General features: G+C 36.4%; 1 protein-coding gene and 1 non-coding gene across 8 annotated transcripts in view; both read right to left on the bottom strand.

Moving 5' to 3' along the window:
* Nbea (neurobeachin) overlaps positions 1 to 27,831 on the bottom strand; it is a 494,166-nt gene that overhangs the window by 290,535 nt on the left and 175,800 nt on the right. For 6 of the 7 annotated variants that reach the window (XM_041659254.1, XM_041659249.1, XM_041659252.1 and 3 more), the window contains 3 exons: positions 16,231 to 16,385; positions 14,041 to 14,167; positions 2,084 to 2,211 (listed from right to left, as the gene is read on the bottom strand). In XM_041659254.1, coding sequence (XP_041515188.1) covers positions 2,084 to 2,211; positions 14,041 to 14,167; positions 16,231 to 16,385 — 410 coding nt within the window. The remainder of the gene's footprint in view (positions 1 to 2,083; positions 2,212 to 14,040; positions 14,168 to 16,230; positions 16,386 to 27,831) is intronic. The other variant, XM_041659253.1, reaches the window with a different exon arrangement.
* On the bottom strand, positions 18,455 to 18,584 carry LOC121453088. The gene has a single exon (XR_005974963.1). It is a non-coding gene; the product is annotated as a small nucleolar RNA SNORA69 (small nucleolar RNA).

Genomic DNA, 27,831 nt, shown 5'->3' with positions numbered 1-27,831 from the left:
AAAAACACTCATTATTTTGCAAGGTGTGAGAAAACATTTACATTAATTTTTGAGTAATATTTACTGAAAATTTAAAATAAAAATAGCATGTTACAAAAACCACGAAAGCATAAATTACCAGTTTTTTTGCTCCTCAGGAAAATACACTCAACAAAACCAAATGAACAAAGGAAGTGAGAAAGAATGCACCAATGAACATTAATCCCCTTGGAAACTACATGTACAGCATCTCTACTTTTAGCTACTGTAACATCATTCCCGCCATCTAAGCAGGTTTTCAAACAATGTGATAAAATATTTGCAGTACAGTTTGGAGAACTAGGCTTCAAGTTAGTATTTTCAGAAATTGTCATTTCTTACCAAATTACTGTAAATATCAAGTAGAAGGAAAATAATTTAAGGAAGAATAAGGTAGTTTTTCAAATGTTTAGATTAAGAGTAATATTAGTAACAAAACAATTGAATAATGTTATAAGAAAACCTCTCTGAAAAGAAAGGGGACTAACGTCTTCAAAGTGTGCTTGTGGTACTGTTAGAACAGCCTACTATCTAATGTTGTATCTGGCTCAAAGTCTGTCTGGAATTCGTAAGACACAGCTGGGCTGTCATGGTAAGTAAACAGAAGGAAGAGACACTTCAAAATTGTGTGAAGATGAGAAAAGAGGCTTTAAGAGCAGGCAGGAGTAAGCCCAGGACCACACCTGCTTCTGATCCCACTAAAAGGGTATGTGGTCATCCAGCCACTTGGCTTCACTATACTCTATGTAGTGTATGTTCTAATATAGGTCTTTCCCAGTAGACTGTAAGCTCCTTGAGGTTAGCAACTGGTCCTTCCATCACAGTACTCAGGACAGGTGTATCACTGCATCCGTGAGATACATATTGTTCAATGAATCACACACATCTGAAACAATGTACTGAGACAAACACAACCTGTGGCCAAGGTGAAGTTTTCAAGTTTCTTAGAGCATGAATTTCATTAAGGAGCAGCTTTTAGTTAGTGAGATGATCAGAGTCCTTTTCCCTGAAACACTTCCTACATCGCTCTGTGGGTGGAAGTAATGACAGAAACTGTGACTTTCCTACTCTTCTCACAACTGTGTCAGTTTAGGAGTCACTCAGGAGAAGACAAAGATGTTTCGGCTCTCTATGGATACTTTTTATTCCACATTGCTTCAGTTGAAAGACATTGTTATTTTCCTGTTATCCCAAGCTACCGTGTCTGGAAACTTTAAAAGCATTATGCAATTTAATTCTCATCCAAATACTTCATTTAATAGTAACTCAGCAATTCCCAAAGACCACAGAGTAAACCGTAGAAATAGGACACCAAGGTAGTGGGTTGCATGGGCTGGCATCGACTATCACAATTTGCCCTCCTAGAAACACTGTGCAGAAGCAGAACAACAATAGAAGTGGAGGCCACAAGCACTAAATCTGAAGGCCACTAAAAGGGTATAAAGAACCTCTTTTACGTGCAGGGCCATCTTGATGCTGATCTTCCCTTTTTGAAACCCAGAAACTGAATGCTTAAATGAAATAAAGTTTCATTGGCTCTAGTTTTCAAAGCTCCTCTCCTACTATCGGTATACAAATTAAATCTTTACCATTCACTATATGACTTAAGCTGCTGTTGAAAAGGAGACAATAGCTTCATCAAATCCCCATCAGTGTTTCTCAATGTTTTTACTGGCTTCTTACATTAAAAACATCATATGGATAGAAAAAGTCATTTGAAGAATCATGACTCTCAGAACATCAGGGAATGTTAAGAGACCAGTGCTTAATAAATGCTGTCCCAGGAGAAGGATGTAGTGTTGCTAATAAGACTGGGATTGAAGAGCCACTGCTGCCCATGCGAAGACCTTTCAAAGTTCCTCATTTGGAATTCTGTCATTGGTACTGACTTTGCAAAGTGGCATTTTAAAATGAGTAAAGAGAAAGCATACACACAGTCTCATAAGAATCTGCAGCTAATGATATCTTTTGGCAATACGTATCTTTTTAAATGCACAAGATATGCCATGATTAATAGGTACATTTCATGAAAGTAAAATATGTAGAATATATAGAGAAATCATACCTTCTATCAATAGCTCTTGTCCATGACTGCCCAGAAGTGTACGAGATAGGAATGGGGCAAAGTCTACAAAAATTTCACGAAGAAGAGGAGCAACTTTTTCTAAAGCTCTTTCAAGTTTTGCTGTGATGCTGTTGAAATTAAGACATAAAGACTAGTAAATATAATTCAATATAAATGCCAAATAAACTTTAGTTCTAAATTAAAATATTTATAAGTCACAGTAAAAGTCCAGTTTGAGCCCATGGAACACAGAAAGCTTCATATGGAAATATGAAAGGGACGCAGTTTTGTGGAGTCAAGTGTCTGTCTACTCTGTAGACTGAAGCTGAATGAGAACAACTACACAGTGAAAAAGAGCCTGAGTTCTGCACCCAAAGGGGCCAAAGACCCTGCCACAAATTTAGGAATGTCAGGGGAAAATGAGTTCTTCTACGTCTCCGTACAACATCAATGAAAACGGCTTTGAGGCCTACTGTGTGGTCACTATACCAGTTACAAAGAACTCCTGTTCTCAAAAAGCATTTCCTGTAAAGCTAGACAACTAAAAAAGTAACTGAAAGTCGGGTTATTTGCTTTGTCAGAGTAAAATTTTCATTTCCTAAGCCCATTTACTTTCTCAATTCCTAAAATAGTATTTAAGTGTTCAGTATTGTATTTTAAGTGGTTGCTTTGCAGGTATATGTTGTAAGTAAAGAAAAAAGTGGGAGAGGAAAATATTATCACACAGGCAGGTTAATATTTTGGCTATAGATATACGTCTTGTAGATATGAGTGATGAGAAAGATTGCTTAAGGCGGAATATTGGCTCTGTCACAGAATAAGCCATGTGATGTTATGAACATCAGCTTTGCCAACTTGAAGAATGATCATCCTAACATCTACATAGTGGAGATTAATCAGCTAAGGCACAAAATCCAAGCAGAAAAGCACCCAGTACACAATGAGATGTCAGTAATGTTAGTTAGTTTTGTAAGTGATATTTTTAATAAAGCCCACCCATATGTAGTCTTGTAAAATCCAACATTGATCTATTGAACAACAACAACAACAAAATCAATATAACATGAGATGATTCCATGCCATACAGGAGCTATGGAATAAGGAGTGAACAGGGATGTATAGGTTTGCCATCTGCAGGGTGCGGCAGAATCACAGTAGAGCCTGCTGACAGAGACTGCCCAGCGCCCTACTTCTGACTGAGCGTATACAGCTGTAATATGAGAGCATACATGCAGGTCTCAGGTGATGCTGACATCGACCAGGGACCACTCTGACACTCTAAAGAGAAACTGATGCTAAGGAATGGTAACACAAAAGCTAGAGGGTTAATATTACCTAAAGGTTCAGAATTCTCACCATCACTCTAGATTTTCCTTGACTTTTAATAACTAAAAGTAGAGCTTTTCTATCTCCTATTTCACCCAATCCTATTCATCTGCTGAATCATGTCCATAGCTTCTTAGACAAAGTAATTCCATCTACTATGAAAGCATAAGAAGGGATCACAACTATAGAAATGGGATAGATCCAGATAATTATTAATATTTTCTAAAGCTGATTTCTGAAAGAAGCACTGATATTTAGCTGTATTTAATTAACATGAGTGAGCACACAGAAATATGAAAATTCAAGTTTCTGTAGATTTATATCCATCATCAAGTTATATTGCCTGATTTCCTCATCACATTACACAAAACATTCTAATTGGAAAAGTATCTGTAACCATTTCTATGCTGAAGAGACTGACATTACACCATGTGTTTACAAAGGAGGGTAAAATATGTGTTCATCCATATTATAACTTATCAAAAGAAGTGGAACAGAAATTAAATTCGTCTTTAGACACCCTTTATTCCTTGGCAAATAAGGACTTTGATTCTTCCACATAAAAAGGCACATAATGCTGGCCTGCACTTCACTTCTAGGGCTTCCTTTTTTGTTTTTGGTCAGAGAAAAGCACAGTATAAATTGTTGAAGCTCCACGCTGTACATGAGAAAACTATCGACTAATATATTACAAAGAGATGATAGCCCAGGAGAACTCCAAGGCTTTCAGTCCTATAAGTAAATGATTCTCTCAAAGAGAAAGTAAAAGGAACTGCTGGGCAGGGTGGGTATATTTGAGTACTAGGGGGATGGGGCAGACAATGGCAAGTTCTAGGTCAGACTGAGCTACCACAAGAACCACAAAGAAACAAACACCATATAACAGAAAAAAAGGGAATACTTTTAAGCAAATTACTGTGCAAGAAATAATAACATGCTTTATTTACTTTAGGGGGAACATAAGTAGTTTTTCAGATTTCCAGAGATGTTACTTCATTTACAAAAACACATTCACTTGGTGCACAAATACAAAAGTGCAGTAACTACAGAACTGGCCCCTCGGGCTTCCAACTACACTCTAGCAACTTCCTAATGGTCAGGGGAGTTCCTGGGTTGGAACCAAAACTGTTTAAGCCTCTGACTTCACTCTCCTTTAGTTCTAGTGTTGAACTAAACACTAGAGATGCTCAGTGGCTCTATTTCTGGATAGTGAGCACAAACTCCTAAGAAAGAGTACCACTGATTTCCATATAGAAAACAATGCCCACAAATGAAGTGATTTATCAACAATTTTAACAAAATTACTAGAGAGAGGAAAATAAAACCTTCGGATGAGAGTCTATAGATGTGAAATCTAATACAATGTGTTCTGTAGCACAAGTACTTAATGTTGTTGTTTTTAAATCACAATTAGGTTCTTTCTTTTCCTTTCACTTTTGTTTTTCTTTTGATATAGGGCCTTACTACGTACCTCTGGCTGTCCTGGAACTCAATATGTAGACCAGGCTGCCTCAAACTCACAGAGTTCTGTTTGCGTCTATCTCCAAAGTGCTGAGATCAAAGGTGTGCACCACTACACCAAACTGGTACTTGCTTTCATATGTATTTAAAAAGTCTCAGTAAATTCTAAGGATTTTATACAAATAAAACACAATTAAACAATGGGAGAAAACAATGTCTAAAAACCCATGGCTACAATACTTATTAAATGTTTCCAAACAAAGATCCAGCCTCCAGCTACATTTGAGGTCGTGGTGGCTGTAAGAGGAATGCCAGCGTAACAGGGAAGATGAACAATCCAAGTGCACAGAAACATGCTGCTTCCTAGTCCTTGAAAACTTGTCATTACCCATACTCATTTTGGAAATTATACATATTATTAATTTTCTTTTACTACATTCCATTTTTATAATTGTGTTACTATAAAATTATAATCTTGACTTAACTCTCAAGGTCAATTCTTTTGTAGTACTGTAGTTTCTTAGCATAATTTCATAAATATAAAAAATTAATTTTGCTTTTTAAAGTTCTTAAATGTATTCATTCCTTAAAATAAAAAAGGAATGGGCAGCTCTAACAACATCATGTAAAGCTAAAGCAAGTAACTCTATTATGTAATGTACCAATAAGAAACAGCAGATAGAAAATAATTCAATTAGGGAATTCCATGGTAGAAAGACTTTACCATTAAATGTTCCTATATGAATTAGGGAATGTAGGCATAGGTAAATGAAAAGGTTTAGGAAAATGCATAGAAAGGGAGCATTATGGTCGAAAAGCCATACAAGGTTGTTTAATCAGCTACATGTTATGACTAGGAACTGACAAGCCCTGGCTTTAAACATTTTATCAGGCTTTCATTCAATTACAGCTAGGAAACATGAGCAAGCATACTAGAGAGCTGATGGGTAAACAGATCAGAAATTTCAGAATCTGTAACACACAGTCAAACAGTTTTTAAGCTGAAGTTTCTAGGGTTGCTACCACTAAGCAAAACATTATGTTGTAAAAAAGAAAAGTGTGCTTATTTTATTTTCCATGATCTTATAAAATCAAAAGCTGACATTTTCTCCTAATTTCTTCCAAACAGAATAATATATATTTTAAGAGTACAATATACACATTAAGGAAGTAGATAGAGGCTGAACAAAATTCTTCTATATAAGAAGTTTATTACTTTAAAATGTAAACTAAATTCCATGTAAACATTTTTCATGTTTTAAGAAACATGATGCCTGTTAGGGATGTATTTAAAAATTATGAAAGCTTTTGGAGTGCATTTTTGGAAATTGTTAATTGGATGTTTGGTAGATAGGAAGGAAATAACTGAACATGGAAATGCAACGATTCCTCTTTTCAAGTCAACTAGTTCAAAAAAAAAGTCACAAAACGTCTCTATAGCAAGACAAAAATATAAAGTAAAGAAAATAAAGCATTAACTGAGGCTCAAGCCCAATAATACAAAGCACCAGGATTTGTGCTTTAAATCACTGATAAAGTAATGGTAATAAGCTTTCTAAAAGATATTCTTAGACAATAACGTCCAAGGAGCTACGTAAGTGACTCTTGTGCTGGGAGAGCTCTGAGCAGAGCTGTGCTTTCTCCCCGGAAGGGAGGCTCTTCCACCCAAGTCTACAACCAAAACTGGCCAGTGAAAACGTGAAGGCACTGAGCCTTGATTGGACTGAGGATGGTACCTCTCTAGGCTATTGCCGTCCTGGCTCTTTCCTATGCAGTGTTCTTCTCTTGGAATTGTGCCACTTTTCTTTCAGACCAACTCCCACTCCTCAAGCCTTCATAAGTGGCCTTATCCAGAACAATCCCCACTAAGTCAGACATATGTCTGCTTTGCACATGGAGCTGCTCCCTGAGTTAGTAATTTATTGTACTTTTAGAACAGCATTCAGTTCATAGATAATTTTGGAAAACGTAAGTTGAAAAATAAACAAATAACTTGAGATAAAGGACATCTATTTCTGATGGAAAAACCCAGAGTCACACACGTAATAATCACAGAGGAGGCCATACAATGAACAGAATCCTATTCTGACACAAGAGCATATAAATGCTATCAGGCAGCTACTAGCCTTGTACCTGAAACCAAAACCAGTAACTTCTCAATGGGAAGAGGATGCAAGAACATGCTTTTGCTGGTGAAAGCTGAGGAAGAAGAATCATAAGATTTTATGTGAACTGGTCATAATAGTTCAGCTAACATTTGAAATTTCTGAAGCTGAAGTGTGAGCATTATAATATGGGAGAGTGAATTCTTAGAGTGGTAAACGCAGTAGGATACTAAAATTACTTTCAGATTGTTCCTATAAGTCTCACCAATGAATGAAGAAAGACTGGACAGAATGTACAAGTTGGAAAAAACTTCCTTTGCTTCTTCTGCAAGCTGAGATGTTCCAATAACTGCAGAAAGGAATCACAAAGCATAGCTTGGAATCATTTTCCATCTCCTCCAGAGGACAGGATAACAGACTCATGGAGGCTGTGGAAAAGGTGGCAAACATGCCAATCCCCAGGACACAAAAGAAAAACTAAACATTGCTAGCGCTGGAATAGGAAAATTCTATGCACCAAGGATGGGGTAAGAAAATATCATGAGACCTCAATATTTTATGATCCCATCACTGAGAAGTAGTCAGAATCTGTGTGAGATTCTCTATTTGCCCATGACTGAGAATGAGTCTGAACCAGGGCAAGAAGCCCAGGCCCCTGAACACTATGATTGCAGAAGGGCTTACAGAGTATTGAACCTCTCTGAAAGACAAAACCCAAGCATCCTACAAAGAGTGAACTAGAAGACTGAGAACAGTTGGCAAAACAGTACCAGCTCACGTAAAAGGTCAAGACTGAGAACGTCTGAGCTGCAGTTCACAGAGAAGAACCAAAACAGTACAAAAATAACAGTACCAGCTCAAGTAAAAGGTAAAGACCGAGAACGTCTGAGCTGCAGTTCAGAGAATAACCAAAACAGTACAAAATAAAATTAAACTAGGATGACTTGGTTTCTAATACGGAAAACTGGGCACAGTAGAATAGGGTCCATTTTGGGCATCAATGCTACTGAAATGCTACCATCATACCCAAAAAGTTCATTTTAAACCAGCATTACAATCTATTCAAAGCAGCATAAAAAAAAAAACAACAACAACAGAGATAAGCTAACAGAATCAGGATCATAAGTAAATCTGATTCTAGAATCATCTAGGAATCTAAAATAAGCACTATTAACATCTGTAAGAATTAAGACATGACAAGACAGCCATCATGTATGAGCAAAGGGGTATTACAACAGAAGCAAAAGTATATAAATCTCTAATAATGGTAGAAATGAAAAATATGATTAAAACAGACAATATGCTTTCAACAGATGAATCAAAAGGGTTAAGTAAGCCAGGTGAAGAACCAGTGACTTTAAAGATGTTCATGCTTCATTAGTACAGATGACAAAAGACATATGAAACTAATCTAAGTGTCTATCAACAGGTGAATGTATATACAGAAGAGGTGGTATATAGACCACATCCAGAATGCTTATGTCATCTGCAACAAACATGGATAGGCTTGGAAGACAATATGCAACATGAGAAAAATCATGTATAGAATAAATACTGCATAATATCACACATATGAAGAATCTAAATAACTCAGTTTCATTGAAATTGTGAGTTGAATATGGTTAAATAAGCTGGAGATGAGGGGGAAGATTAGGAGAGCTTGGTGAACGGATACAGTGTTAGAATTAGAAAGCTGTAAATTTTAATGTTACAATATGGTGATTTTAGTTAATAATAATGCAATAAACACACCACATTTTTAATAGCTAAGAGATACTATTTTAAGTATTTTATCACACAGGAATTCAAGAGCTTTGGGACAGTAAGAAGTAATCTCTTATATGATGGAGGAAGGTCATTGGCTAATAAAGGAACCACCTTGGCCCATTTTATTGGTTAGAGGATAGGTGGGAGGAGAAAACAGGACAGAACGCTGGGAGGAAGAGGAAGTGAGGTCAGAGACGCCACAGCTCTGCTCTTGGGAGCAGACGCCTGAGAGAGACGCCATGCCCCGCTCCCAGGATGAAGCTCCGATCCAGGATGGACATAGGCTAGAATCTTCCTGGTAAGCGCACCTTGGGGTGCTACATACAGATGATTAGAAATGGGCTAAATTAATATGTGAGAATTAGCCTAGAAGAGAATGGGCCAAGCGGTGTTTAAATGAATACAGTTTGTGTGTTGTTATTTCGGGCATAAGCTAGCTGGGCAGGCGGCTGGGGTGTTGGGGACGCAGCCCCGCCGCTCCTATTATTACACTTATAGTTTTGCTAAATTCCTGAAGTCCACTACATTAAATAATGTGTCCAATAATACCTAAGCCACAACCTCCAGAACCTACAGATAGACAGGCCATGTGTACATTAAGACAGGGAGATTAAGACTGGAGGTGTGCTCAGTCTAAACACATGAACTATAAAAACATAGACACTACTGTGGTTCCAGAAGAAGCACTGAGAAGAAAGAAGACAGGAAAGAAGAGTCAGAAGAGGAAGAGCAGCATTCCAGAATGAGAAGCATCTGAAATACTCTACTGGTTCTGAGGAGAGCAAGGCATGTTCAAAGAAAAAGGAAAATGCTGAGTGCCAAGTACAGTCTGGGCAGACAATAATTAACAGGTTCATGAGTCCCATATGATAAGAGTTGAACTTTTTTTTTTAGCCTCAGATAATCTGAAAGTAGAACTCAGTCCAGTCTGAGTGTGTAAGACTTGAAGCCTGCAGAAATGAGGGAATTAATAAACAGAGTACTAGATTTCTGCAAATTTGATGTGGCCACAACACAAAACTAAGAAAATGAAAGACACAACAAAAGAAACACATGACCATCAGTTAAGAATTTCCACAAACAGTAAAAGTTACTAAAAGTGTGTACCCAAGAGATATAAAACATCATGTATAATATTAATAGTAAATAACCCAAATTTGTCATAATAAACTATTACAATGCAGAAAATAAGAAATTTGAGGAAAGCAGAGATTAAAGGCTTACTTCACAGAACAAAAAATAACACTCTCTACATAAATACTATGAAAGCCTGAAGACTTGGAAAAAATATATTTCAAATCCATTTCCAAAACATAGAGGCCAACAATTCTGTATAAGTCAGAAAGTCATGAAGAAATCAAAGGAAAACTAGGGGCTTTTCACAAAAACAAATGTTGGGAAAATATTTGAAATAGCTTGAACTGTTAGAGAAAGTCCTTTCAATAAAGAGAATGATTCCTGACAAAACCCAAGATTTATGTAAATTAAGAGTATGAGAAATAATAAATACTAGCAAAATGACTGTCTTAGACAAAGCAATAGTATTATATTGCTCCTTTTGATTTATCTATCTATTTTAATTTCATTTTATTTGTAAGCTGCAGATTGAACACCATAGCAGAATGCAGACTTTAAGCATTACACCTTCTACCCAAAATCAAGCTCCATCAAATGACTACAAGGGAGATGTATGATGATCAAGGGTTGCAAGAACAGTCTGCTGTGAACCATTATAAGCAAATAATACTACAACTGTGTTTAAAACTCCAATATTAAAACCTTAAATAAACCTAAAACTGAAGGAAACAATAAATCAACAATGGAGAGAAACTGGGAGAAAGGAAAACTCCATTAACCCAACACAAAAACTAGAGGGAAGACAAAGAGAAATCCTAACACTGAACACCATCAAAGACATAAAAGGTATTTTTAAAGATACACCAAAAAGTTCAAGAATGTTACAATAAAACTTCAGGATCTCAGTGCACGACAGACAGCACTGACGAATAGGAATTAATAGATATAATGCTCCACAAGTCTAAAGGATCAATTAAGCCATAATGAAAAATCACCAATTGTTTGTTTTAAGAAACATATAAAACAAAATTTAAACCACTGTACCTAAGAGCAAATCTCAAAGCTTACCCAGCTGTTTTAAAACTACATCAAATAGATCAGGTACTTCGCCATCAATGGGGAAATACAGGACTTTTAGGGGGGAAAGTAAGAATATAAGACGTTGGTGGTTGACAAAGATGATTTAGTTATTACAGAAGTTATAATCGAAATGCTATTTGAGACACTGAAATTCACAGAAAATAGAAAGTTCTAGCTCTTAACAGGAGAGAGAGCACGAGCAAGGTACTCAGGACCGCGAGAGGTGCACCCACACACTGAGACAATGGGGATGTTCTATTGGGAACTCACCAAGGCCAGCTGGCCTGGGTCTGAAAAAGCATGGAATAAAACCGGACTAGCTGAACATAGCGGACAGTGAGGACTACTGAGAACTCAAGAACAATGGCAGTGGGTTTTTGATCCTACTGCACGTACTGGCTTTGTGGGAGCCTAGGCTGTTTGGATGCTCACCTTACTAGACCTGGATGGAGGTGGGTGGTCCTTGGACTTCCCACAGAGCAGGGAACCCTGATTGCTCTTAGGCTGACGAGGGAGGGGGAGTTGATTGGGGGAGGGGAAGGGAAATGGGAGGCGGTGGCGGGGAGGAGGCAGAAATCTTTAATAATTAATTAATTAATTAATTAATTAAAAAAACAGTCTATAGAATAAGACAATGGAATACATGTGGCTGACAACGGGCACCTATGAAGAGTATACTACTAACGCCTACATATTTTAAGAAAAAAATCCATTTTAAGACACAGGAAGAGTTCAATGACCCATAAACACAGGCAAAAACACTCAGCAGCAATAAAAACGGATATAATTATCTCACCATGATAAAATGTGACAATACCTAGTACTGACAAGTGAAAAGCATGGGATGTTTCATCATCGCTCCAGAAAGTGCAATGACAGCCACTCTACAAAATCGCTCAGCATTTTCTCATAATTTTAAGTACTTACTTATTATCCTACCAGCAATTTTATTCTTAGTTATTCTTACTCAAAAATAAAAATAAAAAGAAACGTATTGGCAAGCCCAAGACTTAGGATTTTCTAAAACATTATTTGTAATATGCCAAAGCAGGAAAAACTCCAGTGTCTATCATTGAGAAAACACATAAACTCATAAGTCACAAAGTGGAATGATACTTGGATAATAAATAGGACTAGAACAGTCATGAACAAAGATAAATGAATCAACAAACTAATAAGCCATGAGAAAGAAGAAAGTAAAAAACCAGTACACATCATATGATCCCATCCTTTAAAACCTTTGAATGTAAAATCTAAAATAAAAAGCTGAGAAGCACCTAAGCCTTTCCTACTTGTACGGATGGGTAAATTACATATATGACCGTGGAAATTTCTGAGGTGACAAATATATTTTTTCATTCTAATATGCAATGTGGTTTCACTAGGTTATAAACTAGTAAATCTCATTAATATGTAAACTCTTATCATTTTTATTGAGCTTCAGCAATGAAAACAAATGATCTCAATAAAGTTGAAATGAAAAATTAACTTGATAAAAGTATAGACACAAAATATTAAGATCCTTAAAAGTGAATAAAATCAGAAACATATTAAGACTGATACAAAGCAAAATAAGAAGCACTAGTAAGAACCATTTGTTTAAGAAAAACTAAAATTCTGAAAGGAATATTTGATGTTCACAGTTTGGAAATGAAAACATGGAAAGAGAACTAAAGGTCCAGCACACTGTGGAAACAGTTTCTGAAGACTCCATTCTATAAAAAAATTCACACTTGTTTGTAACAATTGGTGTTTTAACCCTGATTCTAATGTTTTAAAAAAAAATATGAAGCATGGAGAATTTTTGACTTTTTGTACAAGAGTTTGGGCAAAGCCCAAAGACCTCCCTCAAGGCCCTTACTGTCATTATTAAACCTGAAGCTAATTTTGTCAGCTTAGTAGAAGAAGGTGAACAGTTACAGCAGAACTGAGTGTGAAACTCAATTCAAGAATATAAGGTCACAATTTGTGACAGAAGTGAAAGATCATTGTATAAAGAAGTCTTCAGATGAGAGTCAGCCATATTCCTATCCCTGTTTCTTGTTATGCGTTTATCAAAAAGCCATTCCAGCTGGTTATGCAACTCAACAGAGTGAGGAAATGTAAGCAAATACTTACACAACACAAAAGGCAACCACAGGCAAAAACAAAATACCTTGAATATGAATATATATATATATCTGCTATTGGTCCAAACAGGCCATATTGATAATGAAAAGAAAAAACCCAGCAAAATGGCCAAGGTAAGAGTGAACTGGGATTCTCTTTTCAGCTTTTGAGTCAGCAAACTCTGACAAATGCACAGAAAATCACTTGGCACAGTCTAGTCACAGTAGACAGAAAAGGTAGGTGGCAAGTCCACTCTAAATCTTTCATTTGCCTAAAAGATATACACAGTAGCACAGCAAATACTCAGAGAATAATAAATACCCATATTGTCATTTACATGATAGCATTATTTGAAATAGATAAAAACTGGAAAACTATAAATGTTTATAAACTTCATAATGTGGGGCATTACATTCTGAGTCATTAATCACCACAATGAACTAAAAGCACTGGCTATTTGAGGTTCAATGATACATATCACATAAAATTACACAGACTTATTTTCTTCTTTTGATTTTTCGACAGGGCTTTTCTGTGTAATAATCCTGGCTGTCCTGGTACTTCCTTTGTAGACCAGGCTGCCTCAAACTTAGTGAGATCCGCCTATCTCTGCCTCCCAAGTGCTGCGATTAAATGCACTGCCAAGCTGTTTTATTATTATTTTTTTCTTTTCAGACTTATTTTCAAAGTTAATGGTTTAAACTGTTATCACTCAGAGATGATCAATTTCTAACATAGTATCTTTCCACATTTGAACTATTATTGGAAATGACAGTATGTGCTACACTACAAATAATTAAAAGTTCTGTAAGCAGTTTTAATCAAGTCACCTCAATCTGCATTTGAAAATAAAATGCTGACTTTTAGCAATTTCTCCAAGACCCATGGTTAGGCAGTTACAAATATCTTAAGAGTATGTAGCTAACTGACATTCCCAAGGATGTTTACTTTAGGTGTTCCCACCACTGAGTATTTCACTGTGTCTTAAAAGGGAGAATAAAACTGGTAAACAAAGTAAATCTCTATGCATACCTCATATTCTCAGCTGAATCCTCTGGCATTGGGGCTACAGTCTGTACAGCTGGAAGATTTTTGCTGGTAGCACCATTCACAAAACTAGAAGAGGAGGAAGAGGAGGAGGACCCTGAATCCACAGCACCTGTTCCCAAAATAATAATTTTAGTTTTAAATATAAATTCATATAACAAAATAAATTCATTATTTTATTTCTATTTGATTTTCAAACAATAACTCATTAGAATAGCTAACAAGAATTCAACAATTAAAAATTATTTGGTCATTAGTATACTAATAAATTCCATGATTTTAAATAATAGATAATACATTAAAATCCAGTTAACTTATGTTAATCTAAGAAAATTACATGTTACAAATGGATATAAATAAAAAACATCAACATGAAAAAGTCTAGATTAAATGAGTTTGATAAAACAATGCAAATTTAAATGTGAAAATTTTATCCCCTTTTTATTACTATGTTGCAATATTCTTAAACCTAATGATCTAAGGCATAATTTTCAAAGCACTGAGAGCATAATTTTATCATTTTGCAGCATTAAATTCTGACTTTGATAAAATGATTGCTTTAGAAGCCCTATCATGAGTAAAACAGTACCTGATATTAAAATAATTGGTTCTCCGTAATGATACAAAGATGCCATTTTAAAGACTTTTTTGTAATATGTCATGTGAGTACATTAAAGGAGTTGAGGGACATCTAGTGTTTCTAAATATTTTATATCTTATTCTAACTCCAACAAAATGAGTTGCTCACTGAATTTCCACTATAATGACTGTATAGTGCCATGGGCTAATATCTAAACTGTACACTGTGCTCAGCATAAATGTTAGCTCATATTTATAGCTCTCTATATATGACCAAGTATTAAGGAGGAAGGTTATTGCTTAGTTTTAATTTTTACTGTAATATATATTTATACTATCAAAACCTTATACTGCTATATATCAATCAGTAATTTTTAAAACAAAAATTACAAGAAAGCATAACTTGGCTTATTCAAAGACAAAAAGGTGATTTAAGCTTTTCGTTTCACTGCAGTCGTAAGAAAAAAAGGACTTTATTTACTAGACATCACTAAGGACAGATTCTATCACACTGTTAAATTTTTAAAACTGAAAAAATAAACTTACAAAATTTAAAATGCTATTAATGCTGCTCAATGATCAAGATAAGTATATATGTCTAAGAGAGTGTTCTACTTACTAAACCCCATAAATGTGTGGCTCATGATATGTCAGACTCAGGTGACATGATAAACAAGATAGATACAGAAAGCACAAAAAGGAGCTACAAAATCAATAGAAATGGGAAGAATCTAAGTAATGATAATAAATGGAAAAGTTCAAGGCTATACAGTTTGGAGAACAGAAGACTACTATAGTCAGGGAAGGAAAGTCAGGGATCATCTTGCGTTGTATAAATACCTAAAACGGAATCACAAAGATTTGGGTAAGGATTTATTTATCTAATAATCAATAGGAACATTTCTGGAAATTTGAAAGACAGAGAGAGAGAGACAGAGACAGAGACAGAGAGAGGAGAGAAACAGAGAGAAGAAAAACAGAGACAGAGGAGAGAGACTGATTTTAGTCATATTTTTAAATTGGCACTTTCGATTTCTAGAACCATAGGAAATAGCTGGACAACGAATTGGACACAGGCATAACCTAAGAACATAATTATTCAGTGTGAGGCAGTGGTCCTTCTTCACACGCTCTGTTTACAAAGCGGAGGCTCTTGCAAATCATCAAGGTTCTCAGAGAACTCTACTTTTCCTTGAAGGGTTCAATCCAAAAAACCCATTTTCTAGCACTAATATGTGTGAGCACCTTCACATGCTTTATAAGTTTGTTTTCACCTGTCACTCTCCAGTATCTAAAACGGCTTTTGCTCCCCAAATGTATTCCAATAATCTGATTGTACCCTGAATGTGGACTATGATGTTCTGAGACAACTCAGAACAAAAGATCAGTACTGTCTCCTGAAACGGCCACTGTGTCTGTGTCCTAGCGCCAGCAGCAAGTTCTGAGAAGTTGTCCCACAGAGTGCAGCACACTCGAGACTAAGCTAACCCTAAGTATGTTCTGGGCATTTTAGTTGTTAAGATCACATGGGAAAATGAAGATACGGCAAACGGAGAAAAAAGGATGAAGCTTCACAAAAGTCTATAAGGACGATACCTGTCGTGTTAATCATACTTTTTGGTGTAGCTCCAGGGGCAGCAAATATACTTGAGGTACTGCCTGTTGGCAGCCCACTTCCTGCAGCAGTGGCTCCCACAGTAGTGACAGCTAGACTCCCTGGAGGTGGCTTCTTTACAGGCACCACCACACTCCTGCAGAGAAAAACAGAAAACAAACCCAAAGCATGAGGTAAAGCCTCTTCATAGGACGCAGAGCAGATACCCAAAGCCAACAATGGAGTTCAGCTGAGCTTCCTCCCCCTCTTCCTTTCCTCTCCTTTCCTGACCCTCCACACTGTAAGCCTGCAAACCCAATATTACTGGTGAAAGGAATACAAGACTTAAGCAAACACTGGGAAGCTTATGACAAACACTTATTTAGCAAACACTAGTGTAGAATCTGGAGTTTTTAAATCTTTCTTAAAGTGACAAATTAATCAAAAATTAGAAACAAGTGCTCAGGTTAACACATTTTGCATATGCTTACCAAATAATCTCATGATAAAATGTTCACTTTCTTCTTATTATAGCATCATACATGTAAAATGCCCATAAAATTGGGCTGCCAAAAGTTTACTGGGCTAAAGAGCTTGCCTCACCCACCTGAGAAACCTAACCCCTGAACCCAAGTAAAGAAGCCAGATGTGGTAGCAAGCACCTGTAATTCCAGCACTTCTGAGGTAAGACAGGAGGTGAAGACAGGAGAATCACCCAGAAGCTCAGTGCCCAGTCTGCCTGCATATGCTGTGCAGTCCAGCAGAAACAAGACCCTCTCCTTCCATCAAGTGGAAGGAGAGAACTTATTCCCCAAAGTCCTCAGATTTCCAGGTGGCATGCATACACAAGCACACCACTCTCTAAAAATTTTCATAAAATTATATATAAAAACCACCAAAGTAATATTTGATAGTCAAACTTGAAAATATGATGCTGAAAAATGAAATGTGGAATAGCAAAACACCACAAGGGAATAAAGAACTTGTATTTTAGATTTCTTATTAAAATTGCTTTCTATAACACAAGAAAATTCAGATTATGGCACACATATATAGTTAAAATGTAACTTAACTTTCACGCCATAACTTTTGTAACATAGAAATTCATTATGTTCTCATATTTATTCAACACTTTTAAGTGAATTTCATTTAAATTTTTTTCTTTTTTATTATTTTATTACTTGAAAAACAATCAATCCAAATTCTCACTCCATCCCCTCCTTCCACTCCCTCCCCACACCCTCCCACCCTTCCCCTCTCCAATCCTAAGAGAGGACAATACACCCCGCTCTGTGGCAAGTCCAAGGCCCTCCCTACTACATCTAGGTTGAGCAAGGTATACACCCAAAGAAAATAGGATCCCCAAAAGCCAGTACATGCAGTAGAGAAAAATCCCAGTGCCACTGTGAGTGGCCCCTCAGTCTGCCCCAACTGTCAATCACATTCAGAGGGACTAGTTTGATCCCATGTTCGTTCACTCCCAGTCCAGTTGGAGTTGGTGAGCTCCCATTAGCTCAGACAAACTGTCTCATGGTCTTGACCTCCTTGCTCATATTCTCACTCCTTCCACTCTTCAACTGGAACCTTGGGAGCTCAGTCCAGTGCTCCAATGTGGGTCTCTGCCTCTGATTCAATCTGTTGTTGGATGAAGGTTCTATGGTGATATTTAAGATAATCATCAGTGTGACTATAGTGCAAGACCATTTCAGGCACCCTCTCCACTATTGCTTAGGGTCTCAGCTGGGGTCATCCTAGGGGATTCCTGGGAATTTTTCTAGGGCCAGGTTTCTTGCTAACTCCTCAATCAAGATATCTCTTTCCTTGCTCTCATATCTCTCCTTCCTCCATCTCAACTATCCCATTCCCTCAACTGTCTCTAGCTGAAATGATAAACACTTGTGGATATTGTTTCATGTTAAAATATGAATTTCTAAAATATAATCAGTATCTGTATTTTCTTATTATAAAGGCTTATATCTCAAAATTTATAGCACTTCAAACTTTTTAAAATTTTTTAAAGTTTTCCAAACTTTCATAAATATCTCCCAAGCACTATTCAACTATGATTGATTTTACAGAAAAAGATCCATAAAATAATTTACGCTCAAACGCAAATGACGAAAAATAGTGACTGAGAGCATGAAAATCTTCAATGTACACTGTCATTTAATGGCTTTATATTTTATTATTAATATGCTCATTTATTATTATGTACTTATTTTTCTGAACTGCCTTTGTCAAGCTGTCATTTTTACACCCATAAAGGTAAAATCAGAAGCCATCAACATGACTTCCCTTTCAGTAGGGTAGTGGCAATACTTCCACAAAATGAAGATCTGTACTTGTAATCTGCTTTGAACTTTCAATGAATAAAGTCCACTCAGTAAAACTATATGCAGATCACATTCTCAAGCCCAAACTTCTTACCTTTCCTTAATAAAAACGCTTTTGTTATGTTCTTCAGTAACTATTTCAGTGTTGAAAATTTAAACTTGTGATTATTTTTCTTAATGAGCTCTTATAACTTGAGACTAAAGACGATATAATCTTCTGTAAAAAGATTTATGACATATACAGTGTTCTTCCTACATGTATGACTGCAGGCCTAGGGACATTTTCTTAATTAGTGATGGATGTAAGTGGGGCCACCTTTGGGCAAGTGGTCCTGGGCTCTATAAGAAGCTGACTAGTATGCAGCACCCTTCCATGGCCTCTGCATCAGCTCCTGCCTCTAGGTTCCTGCTTTGTTTTGAGTTTCTGTCTTGATTAGCTTTGATGATAAACTGTAGTGTGGAAACACAAGCTTAATAAGCCCTTTCCTCCTTCTTTTTTGGTTATGGTCTTTAATTGCAGCAACAGAAATTCTAAGACAAGTTGGTACGAGTGATGTGGGAAGTCCTTCTGTATATGTGTTGCTTTTATTGGTTAATGAAGAAGGAAGCCGCTTTGGCCTGTAATAGGGCAGAGTAGCACAAGGCAGAAAACCTAACTGAATGACGGGAGAAAGAAGGCGGAGTCAGTGACAGGTCATGTAGCCACCAGAGGAGACAGATGTGCCCCAGAACTTTATCAGTCAATCACAAACCTCATGGTAAAATATAAAGTAATGGAAATGGGCTAATTTAAGACACAAGAGCTAGCTGGCAATACACTTAAGCTATTGGCCAAGCAGTGTTTTAAATAATATAGTTTCTGAGTGGTTACTTTGGGTCTAGGCAACAGGGATGAATGAGCAACCTTTGCCAACAGATTGGCGCACCAACATGGGCTGAGATTATTCACATAAAACATGGGAGAGTTTTGGAAGGAATTCTAGACACAAAATAAACAGAGTTTAGCACAGCTTCATGGAGCCACAAATATTTTTTTTTGGAATGGGCTCACAATGAGCAGGGGTGCCACAACTTCTTTGAGAGAGGTACAGTAAAACTTCGCCTCTTCTTTAAAAATGGCAGATTCCTGATTCGCCAGCACAAATGGCTATGATTCTTTCTGGAAGTCCTGCTATGGAGCATTTGAATAGAGTTTTTGAGCAGAGTGATACAACTTGCTTAATGGCAACACAGATCTGTTGTGTGCCTGAAAATGGGGCGATGTGCATGGCTCTCAGAGGCCATGAACATACCTCTGTCATGTTGGACTGAGCGGAACCAACAGGCAGGACCGCAGAGTTGGTCCTAGCCATGCCCACCTAGCATTTTTTTAAAAAGCTGTTTCTGATCAAAAAATAATACAGATACGCATGCAATAAAGACAAATCCAGATGAAAAAGACTTCTAAATGGGTTACAGTGTTTGATAAATGTACATTGGCTTGGGAAAGAGAAGAAATAGATATAAAAAGAAGTAAATGATTTTTTTTTAAAAAGGTAAAGCCTTTAAAGAGAAACAGTACAGAAAGTCGTAGATTAAATAGATTAAACGAGTAAAGAAAACTAAGCCACATAAAGATGGAAAATACACAGTCTAGATTATGCATATTATTGTATCTTCTTTGAATATTTTGACTGTGAATGAGCTAAGTACAGAAAAACATTTCATTGTACATGTTGCTTTTATTGGTTAATGAGTAAAGAATCTGCTTTGCCCTGTGATCGGGCAGAGTATATTTAGGTAGGAAACCTAAACAAAATACTGGGAGAAAGAAGGCATAGTAGGTGAGATGTCATGTACCCATTGGAGGAAACAGACGTGACCTGGAACTTAACAAGTAAACCACGACCCTCGTGGTAAAATATGAAATAATGAAAATGGGTTCATTTAAGTATAAGAGCTAGCTAGCAATATACTTAAGCTATTGGCCAAGAAGTATTTCAAATGATACAGTTTCCATGTGATTACTTTGGATCTGAGCAGCCAGGAACAAATGAACAGCCCCCGACTACATACCAGGAGTGGGGTATTGTTACAGGCCTGACAATGCTATTGGCAGGTGGAAGTTGCTGTTATCATGATGTATCTTCACAGCAACAGAACAGAACAAAGACAGAAGCTGGTACAGGGATTGTAGGACATTAATGTGACAGACCTAATGGTGTTGTTTTGGGGAAGACTGTGGAAAGACATAGGAACTTTGGCTAGAAAAGTTGCTGAATGTTGAGAGCTCAGTGTTCTGTAAACGTGGAAGATAAGAATAGTGAGAACAATGCAAATGATGGAGACCTGGTTTGGGAAGTTTCAGGAGGAAATTAAAAGACTCTACTGGAGCCATTTGTTATTTTGAATGAAAGGGAAAAAATTTGCCAGTTATACATCAGTCAGAGAATTATTAATAGAATTCACAAAGAAAAACTTTTAGGAAAACCAACCAATCAAAAAATGGTCTACAGATAAAAATCAAGGAATTCTCAAATGAATTACAAATGATGAAAAAAGAGCTTTAAAAAGTGTTCAACATCTTTAGCCATCACTGGAATGCAGAAAAAAACCTACCTTGAGAGTTATCTCACCCTAGTCAGAATGCCTATTATGAAGAAATCAAATGTCAACAAATGCTGGTGAGCGTGTAAAGGTAAAGAAACCCTTATTCCTTGTCAGTAGGACTGCAGAGTGTTATACTGACTATGGAAATCAGTGTGAAGATTCCTCGATAAGACAGAACTGTCATGTTCCAGCTATCCCATTCCTGGGATTATATGCCCAAGACTCAATGTTCTCCTATAGAGATATTTACTCATCAGTGCTTTCACTCTTTACAAAAGATAAGGAATGGAATCAGGCTATATGTCCACAAACTGATGGATAATGAAAATATGGTTCATAAATACAAGGTTAAATTTACAAGGTTTTATTCAGGTTAAAAAGAAATGAAATTCACAGGTAAATGGATAGAACTCGAAAATGAGTGAAGTAACTGAAGCTCCCCCCCCCCAAGTAAAACAAAACAAAGTAAAATCACATGCTAATATTTGCCCTTCATTTGTGTACAAAAGCTTCAAAGCATTTCTAAACTAATACAGGCTCTGTCCATTCTTCTTGAGTATTCATAAGAACTAAATGAGACAGAGTATGTCACATACACTGACTAAATGATAGACTGAAAAGCTGCAACTGAGTTGGAATCTTCCTCTTCACTGGTTACCTTCACCAGGATTGGTAGGTGCAATCCAAACTGCAGCAAGAAAAGGTATCAATGGCCTTACCTATTTACCTGTGAACACGCCAAACCATGAAGATGAAACCAGCCAGACAAGATGTGCTCACTAGTGCAAGAGCGGCACTAATGTTATAAGGTAAACAACTTCCCTTTGAGTAAATGTGATTCCCTCTCTAAGGGGATCCATAACCGGTACTGTAAAACCTAGTCAAAACCCCACAGAAAATAATAGGCCCTGGAGGAAAATAGAATTCTCTTGTTTAGCTAAGTTAAAACAATATCGAAGTGGCTTTTAAATATTTAGTTTGTATGCAGACAAATAACCCTCTCAGCTTTAATCAGAGAAGTCTCTTTCCAGTGACTGACAGTAAATTCATGGATGGATAGGGTGCTGAGAATAAATAACAGATTAGTGCTAAGACCTAAACAAGACATATATACCATCCTCTACAGGGCTCAGGGAAAACTGTGGAAGAGGGGGCATAAAAACATGGAAGCTGAAGACAAGAAGGGTTGTGACATAGCCATTGCAATTGCAAACTCTTAGCAATATGATTACCGCACTATTCTGCATAAAAATGGGCCCACGAACAGCAGACACAGGAGGAGCATGCATTAGTGGCCTACTCTTCACTGCTGAAGTATTTCCCATGGGCAGATTCAAGTAGCAGGAACATTACAGCTTGACTAGAACTATCAACAAATCATGGTTTCTCAGTGAAACTTCCAAGAGAGAAGGTGTTGGTGGTGAATCCTGCCACTTACACTGTTGCTTTCTAAATGACAACACTATGCTTTACTTTTAAAAAGAAAACCACCAAAGATGTTTGCACCCAATGATAAAAGTCTGGTGCAATCTCTACACACTGTGCTATACTGCAGTGTGGTTTGGGGGATTCCAAATATTTTTATATGCATACATATACCATTTGGTAACCCAGGGTAATCCAAGACACATCTTATAATCTTCACACACCATGAAGAAATAAATGAAACCAGTTATTGTACATGTAGATAAAAACACATATATAAAGAATACCATATAAAATTTGAAAAAAAATACCAAATTCTAAATTATTTTGTTTAATCAGACCTAAGCATTTGTGGAATTTGATGTTGCTATTTGGCGCTAACGTGGTTGACTAAATCCACTTAAAACCTGAAAGAACTTGAATAAAAAATACAGAGTTTAACACAGCTTCTTGATGTCTCCTGGTGGCATGCCACAGTTCCTTTAAGAGAAGTTTTCCTGATTCAGCAGTAGCAGGAAAAAAGCTGAGCGTTTTGAAATGCCAGCTTTCTGGGCCATGCTGCCAGCATCACCTCTGGCTCATTCAAAAGACCGAATATTTAAATGGGATTTGTAAGCAGCATGTGGCTCGACACAAACCTGCTGCATATTTAGAACTGGGGCAATATGCAGGACTTGCAGAGGTTGTGAATGGACTTCCACCATGTCAGCCTGTGTGGAACAAGCAGGAAGTACCGGATATACCCTAGCAATGGAGCAGTTTATATTCTTAAAAAGCACTTAGCATTTTAAGAAGCACTCCTGGACAGAAAATAATTAAAGATACACCATAAAGGCAAATTCAGATGAAAAAGACCTCTAAGCTCAGTGTGTTTAAAAAATGTACGTAGACTTAAGAGAGAGGAGAAAAAGAGTATAAAGAGTTATTAAAATTATAAGTAAATAGTTAAAAAAATAAAATAAAGCCTTTAAGGAGACAGAGTACAGACAGTCATAGATTAAAAGATGTAAAGGAAAATAAGCCACATAAAGATGGAATGTGCAAAGGGAGTCTGGATGATGAATATTATTGTGTTTTCTTTGATTTTTTTGACTGAAGGAGCTAAGTAATGAACATATGTATTTCAAGGGTATCTTGAATTCAAAATTTGAGTCTAAGGATATGCTGCTTTGGAGAAGAGGTTTTTCTTTTGTTTCCACAGAGGATGAGAACCTGTGAATTCTTCCAGGTTAATATGATTTGATGGACCAAGACCCACTGATAGGTCGCCTTGAACAACCCTCAAAAAATTACCTCACCCATTAAACAGCAGAAAGCAGTTCAGAGAGTACTATGCCCAAATTCCCAAATAATGTTTATAAATGTTTCTTTATATTTTAAAGGGTGATATGCTATACAGATTTGCACTGGTATGGATCTTGGTTTATTGATGCAAATTTAAGGTCAATCTTGTTATATGTGTATTTCTGCTCTTGATTAAGATATTGTGATTGTGTAGTTCACTTAAAAATGTAATGTATAATTAAGAAATATAGGTTAATAGATAATCATCTATAATAGTCAAGATTGTAGTCATGTTAGTTAGATTTTTCTAAATGTACAGAGATGTCTTTCAGATGGTTAGGTATTCTTCAAATCTTTCAGAGATCTTCCGAATATGGCATTTAAAATGTTTTAATAACTTAAAACTTTTTATGACAGTGAGATACATCTGCTCCTGGCAGCACCAATAACTTCAAGAGAAAGATGGGCACTGGAGAAGCTTCGTATGAAGTTTGCTAACCATTTAGACTGCTTGATGAACTGGACATGCAGGACCCACACAGAAATGACTGTTGAACTTGCCTAAAGGTGAGACAATCCTTTAGGGTTCCTGCTTCATGAAAGAGTCTGCCAGAACTCCTGCAGGACACAGAAGAAAGTGACTGACAAACTGCCAATATAGGTGGAACTGTCTTTGAATTTCCAGTTACAAGGAAAAATCTGCCAGATACTATGGGCCTGTAGGCTGAAGATATATGCCCCAATGATACAGAAAAACTCTGGGTGACTGTCCAGGTAACAAGAAGTCTCTGTCAATTCTAGAGTTTTGGAAGTTGCTTATAATGCACTGCCTGTTAACTTAGGCAATATTGTATCCTTCTGGAGTCTTTAAAGGAGTTGAAGAGTAGATATAGCTTTCCTTAGTCGTGATAAAAAATAAAATAGATATATTGTAACTGTAATTCTTGCTTGATAACTGTATTTTTTTGTTATATGTAATTTTACTATTCTAAAGTTAAAACCTTCCTTTTTATTTAAACAGAAAAGGGGAAGTCATGTGGGATTCCCATCTGAATGGCATGATTACCATTAGTGAATCAAAAAACGGCTTTGGACCTATAGCAGGGAAGGATTTAGACAGGCAGGAAAAACTAAAGTGAAAGCTGGGAGGAAGAAGGAATAGTCAGGGAGAAGCCATGTAGCCCTACGGGAAATGGACAGAACCTTAGCTGGTAAGCCACAGCATTGTGGCAATACACAGATTAATGAAATGGGTTAAATTAATATGTAAGAGTTAGCCAATAAGAAGCTAGAGCTAATGGGCCAAGCAATGATTTAACTAATATAGTTTCTGTGTGATTATTTTGGTTCTGGGTAGCTGGGACAAACAAGTGGCCTCCTTCAACATTTTCATGAATTTTAAAGCACCAAAATTCTTCAGTTCTCCATCCTAAGTGGAAAGATGAGTGAAGAGTGTAGATGGTGACCAGAACACTAGTCTCTCCAGTTTTATTTTAGCAAGTCATTTTATAGTCTAGAGTAAGCATAAAAAGTAGATGACTGCAACGACTATAGCAGACCAATAAGCAACTGGGTAGCAAAAGAAATATCACAGATGATCTCAAGTATAATTTCATAGTGCTAGTTTGAGTTCAGATGATTGCTTTCCAGTTAATTACATAGTGCTAGTTTGAGTTCAGCAACTGAATTTATAGCTATTTCAACTAAAAGTAAGAGCAAATACTCTATGTAAAGAACAAGCCTTGTGGTGACTGTCTGACACTGGGGTTTTCTGGACTTTCACTCTAAAGCTGTCACCTTAGCCCCACCTCTCAAGGATTCAATCTGTTGTTAGAGACATGCCATAACTCGGATTTCAGACTTCAGTGTTTCAGTAATATGTTTATATACCTCATAATGTAATTACAGCTACCTTAAGATAGATAAGGTAAATCAGCAATATACTGGAAATAAAACTGAAAGTGCAGCAGCAGTCCAGGAGTTCTTGTGGGGGTGATGTCTCTGAAAAGCTGATCAAAGGTTCAGAGTTTGAAGTTAAAATTTTGATGTTGTCACTCTCGATCTATTGAATGGCTGACAGACAATCAAACCCGTCTGGCTGGCTGGCAGCTCATTTTGCTGGCAGGTGGCAAACAATTAGACACACCAATTTGTGCCTGCTGATGACATTAAAGCATGAAACTAAGTTGTATGCAGGGCCTAGTGATTTGTGTGAAAGCATTTCAAAAATAATACTCCTCGCCGTGGCAACTCATTTCAGACTGCCACCTCCCATTATGGCTTTGAGCAGTGAAGACGACAGACTTGAGTTACGTGCAGTGCAAGGCCGCTTCTGTTCAATCCGTCATCAGTGCCCCCTGAGACCTCAATCCCCTCCTTTCATCAATATCACCTCATCATTTACATTTGCTAGTACTTGAGCTACTGCATATATTAACTACACTGGAGACTCTTTCCCAAAAGAAGAAAAACATAAAAAACAAGCTTTGTGCTCCTCTATTTCATTCTACTTACACAAGTAAGAATAATGAGTCCACTCCTACTACATTTTACATAAATGTTACCAGGAACAAAGGAAAAGTACTATGGTTTCAAAACAGTATTTGAAAAGTTCAAATTATGTACAGCTAAGAACAGTGACCATTCAGTTGCCACTTGCAATTTTTAATGAAAAAATGAATAAAAATATAAATTAACAAATTTATTTAATTACACTGAAGCCTCTTCTGAAAAATCTCAGTAATTCCCTAGATTTATTAATTTCTATTTTGATAAAATTTAAAGATATAATATTAAATTGCACAACTTCAATTACCTTATTAATTTGTTATTTAGTATATAGACACTGATGTGTCTCATGTGCATATAGAAGGCATACATTAACACACACACTCATAGGCACAAATGCACTCATATCCTGTAAACAGAAATTGGATATGTGAAATAGAGATGTAGTGTGAAAGACCAGAAGGAGCAATCACTGTATGAATAAACATGAGAACACAGACTTAACAACTATTTGATAAAGACTTGTCAGAAAAACATTTTCTACATTTCATAATCTTACAATTTGCCACTTCTTAGGAACTTTTAACATGACACATCTTTTTATGATGGTTATTGGTGAAAACTACATTATCTAAAACTCAGTAATAAATTAATATTACCTATATTATTTTGCCTATATATTGATCTTGATGTTTTAGTTTCAGAAACATTGATTCCTAAACTAAATCTTTATCACTAAAGCCAAAAGCACTTGCTGATCAATCAACTCTTTCACACACAATTTTTGGTATGAAGATATGTTTTAAATATCACCAACAAACATTTAATCCATACAGTAAGCCAACACCTTTGGTTTAAATATCAACACATAAACATAACTGGAAGGACACAGTATAAAGTAAAAACCAGCACTCAGACACTCTTGATGATAATCAGTGAACACTTGCAGTATTTTTCTGATGCTGAACTTGATTTCAATTATAAGATATATTAAATACAAGAATTCTTCATATCTACAACATTTTATTTTGATTCTCTGAATTATTTAATTGTATATATAGTGGCATTAGAAAAAGGAATCAGTTACTTCTAAATTCCTTGAACGATTTTATATTTAAATGTAGATATATGGGCCAGGTTCGAAGTAGTTTAAAGTCAGAAAAGGCCTTTCAAGAATATTTATTTCCAAATATCTGGCAAAATAAACCTTTTATACTGATGGCAGAATTATTATAGAAAAACAATCACAAGCCTTTTGTAGTTTTCAATAAAGATCAACTTAAAGTTTAAAATTAAACGTGCCTACTTAAAGTGAGTTATTTCATCTTCAGTAATTATTACAATATTTTATAGTATAATAGAATTTGAAAGTCAGGAAAAGCAAACGAGAAAAACAAATTTCCCCAACATGCGGCAATTCTTCAGTGGCAGAGTAAACCCAATGCTAAGTTCACCATTTCTAGT

The sequence above is a fragment of the Microtus oregoni genome, unplaced genomic scaffold (assembly GCF_018167655.1).
Source record: "Microtus oregoni isolate MIOR12 unplaced genomic scaffold, Mior012 000010F_ref0000083, whole genome shotgun sequence".
Taxonomy (NCBI): domain Eukaryota; kingdom Metazoa; phylum Chordata; class Mammalia; order Rodentia; family Cricetidae; genus Microtus; species Microtus oregoni.
Note: the sequence above shows the minus strand (reverse complement) of the source record. Positions and strands in the feature narration are given on the sequence as shown.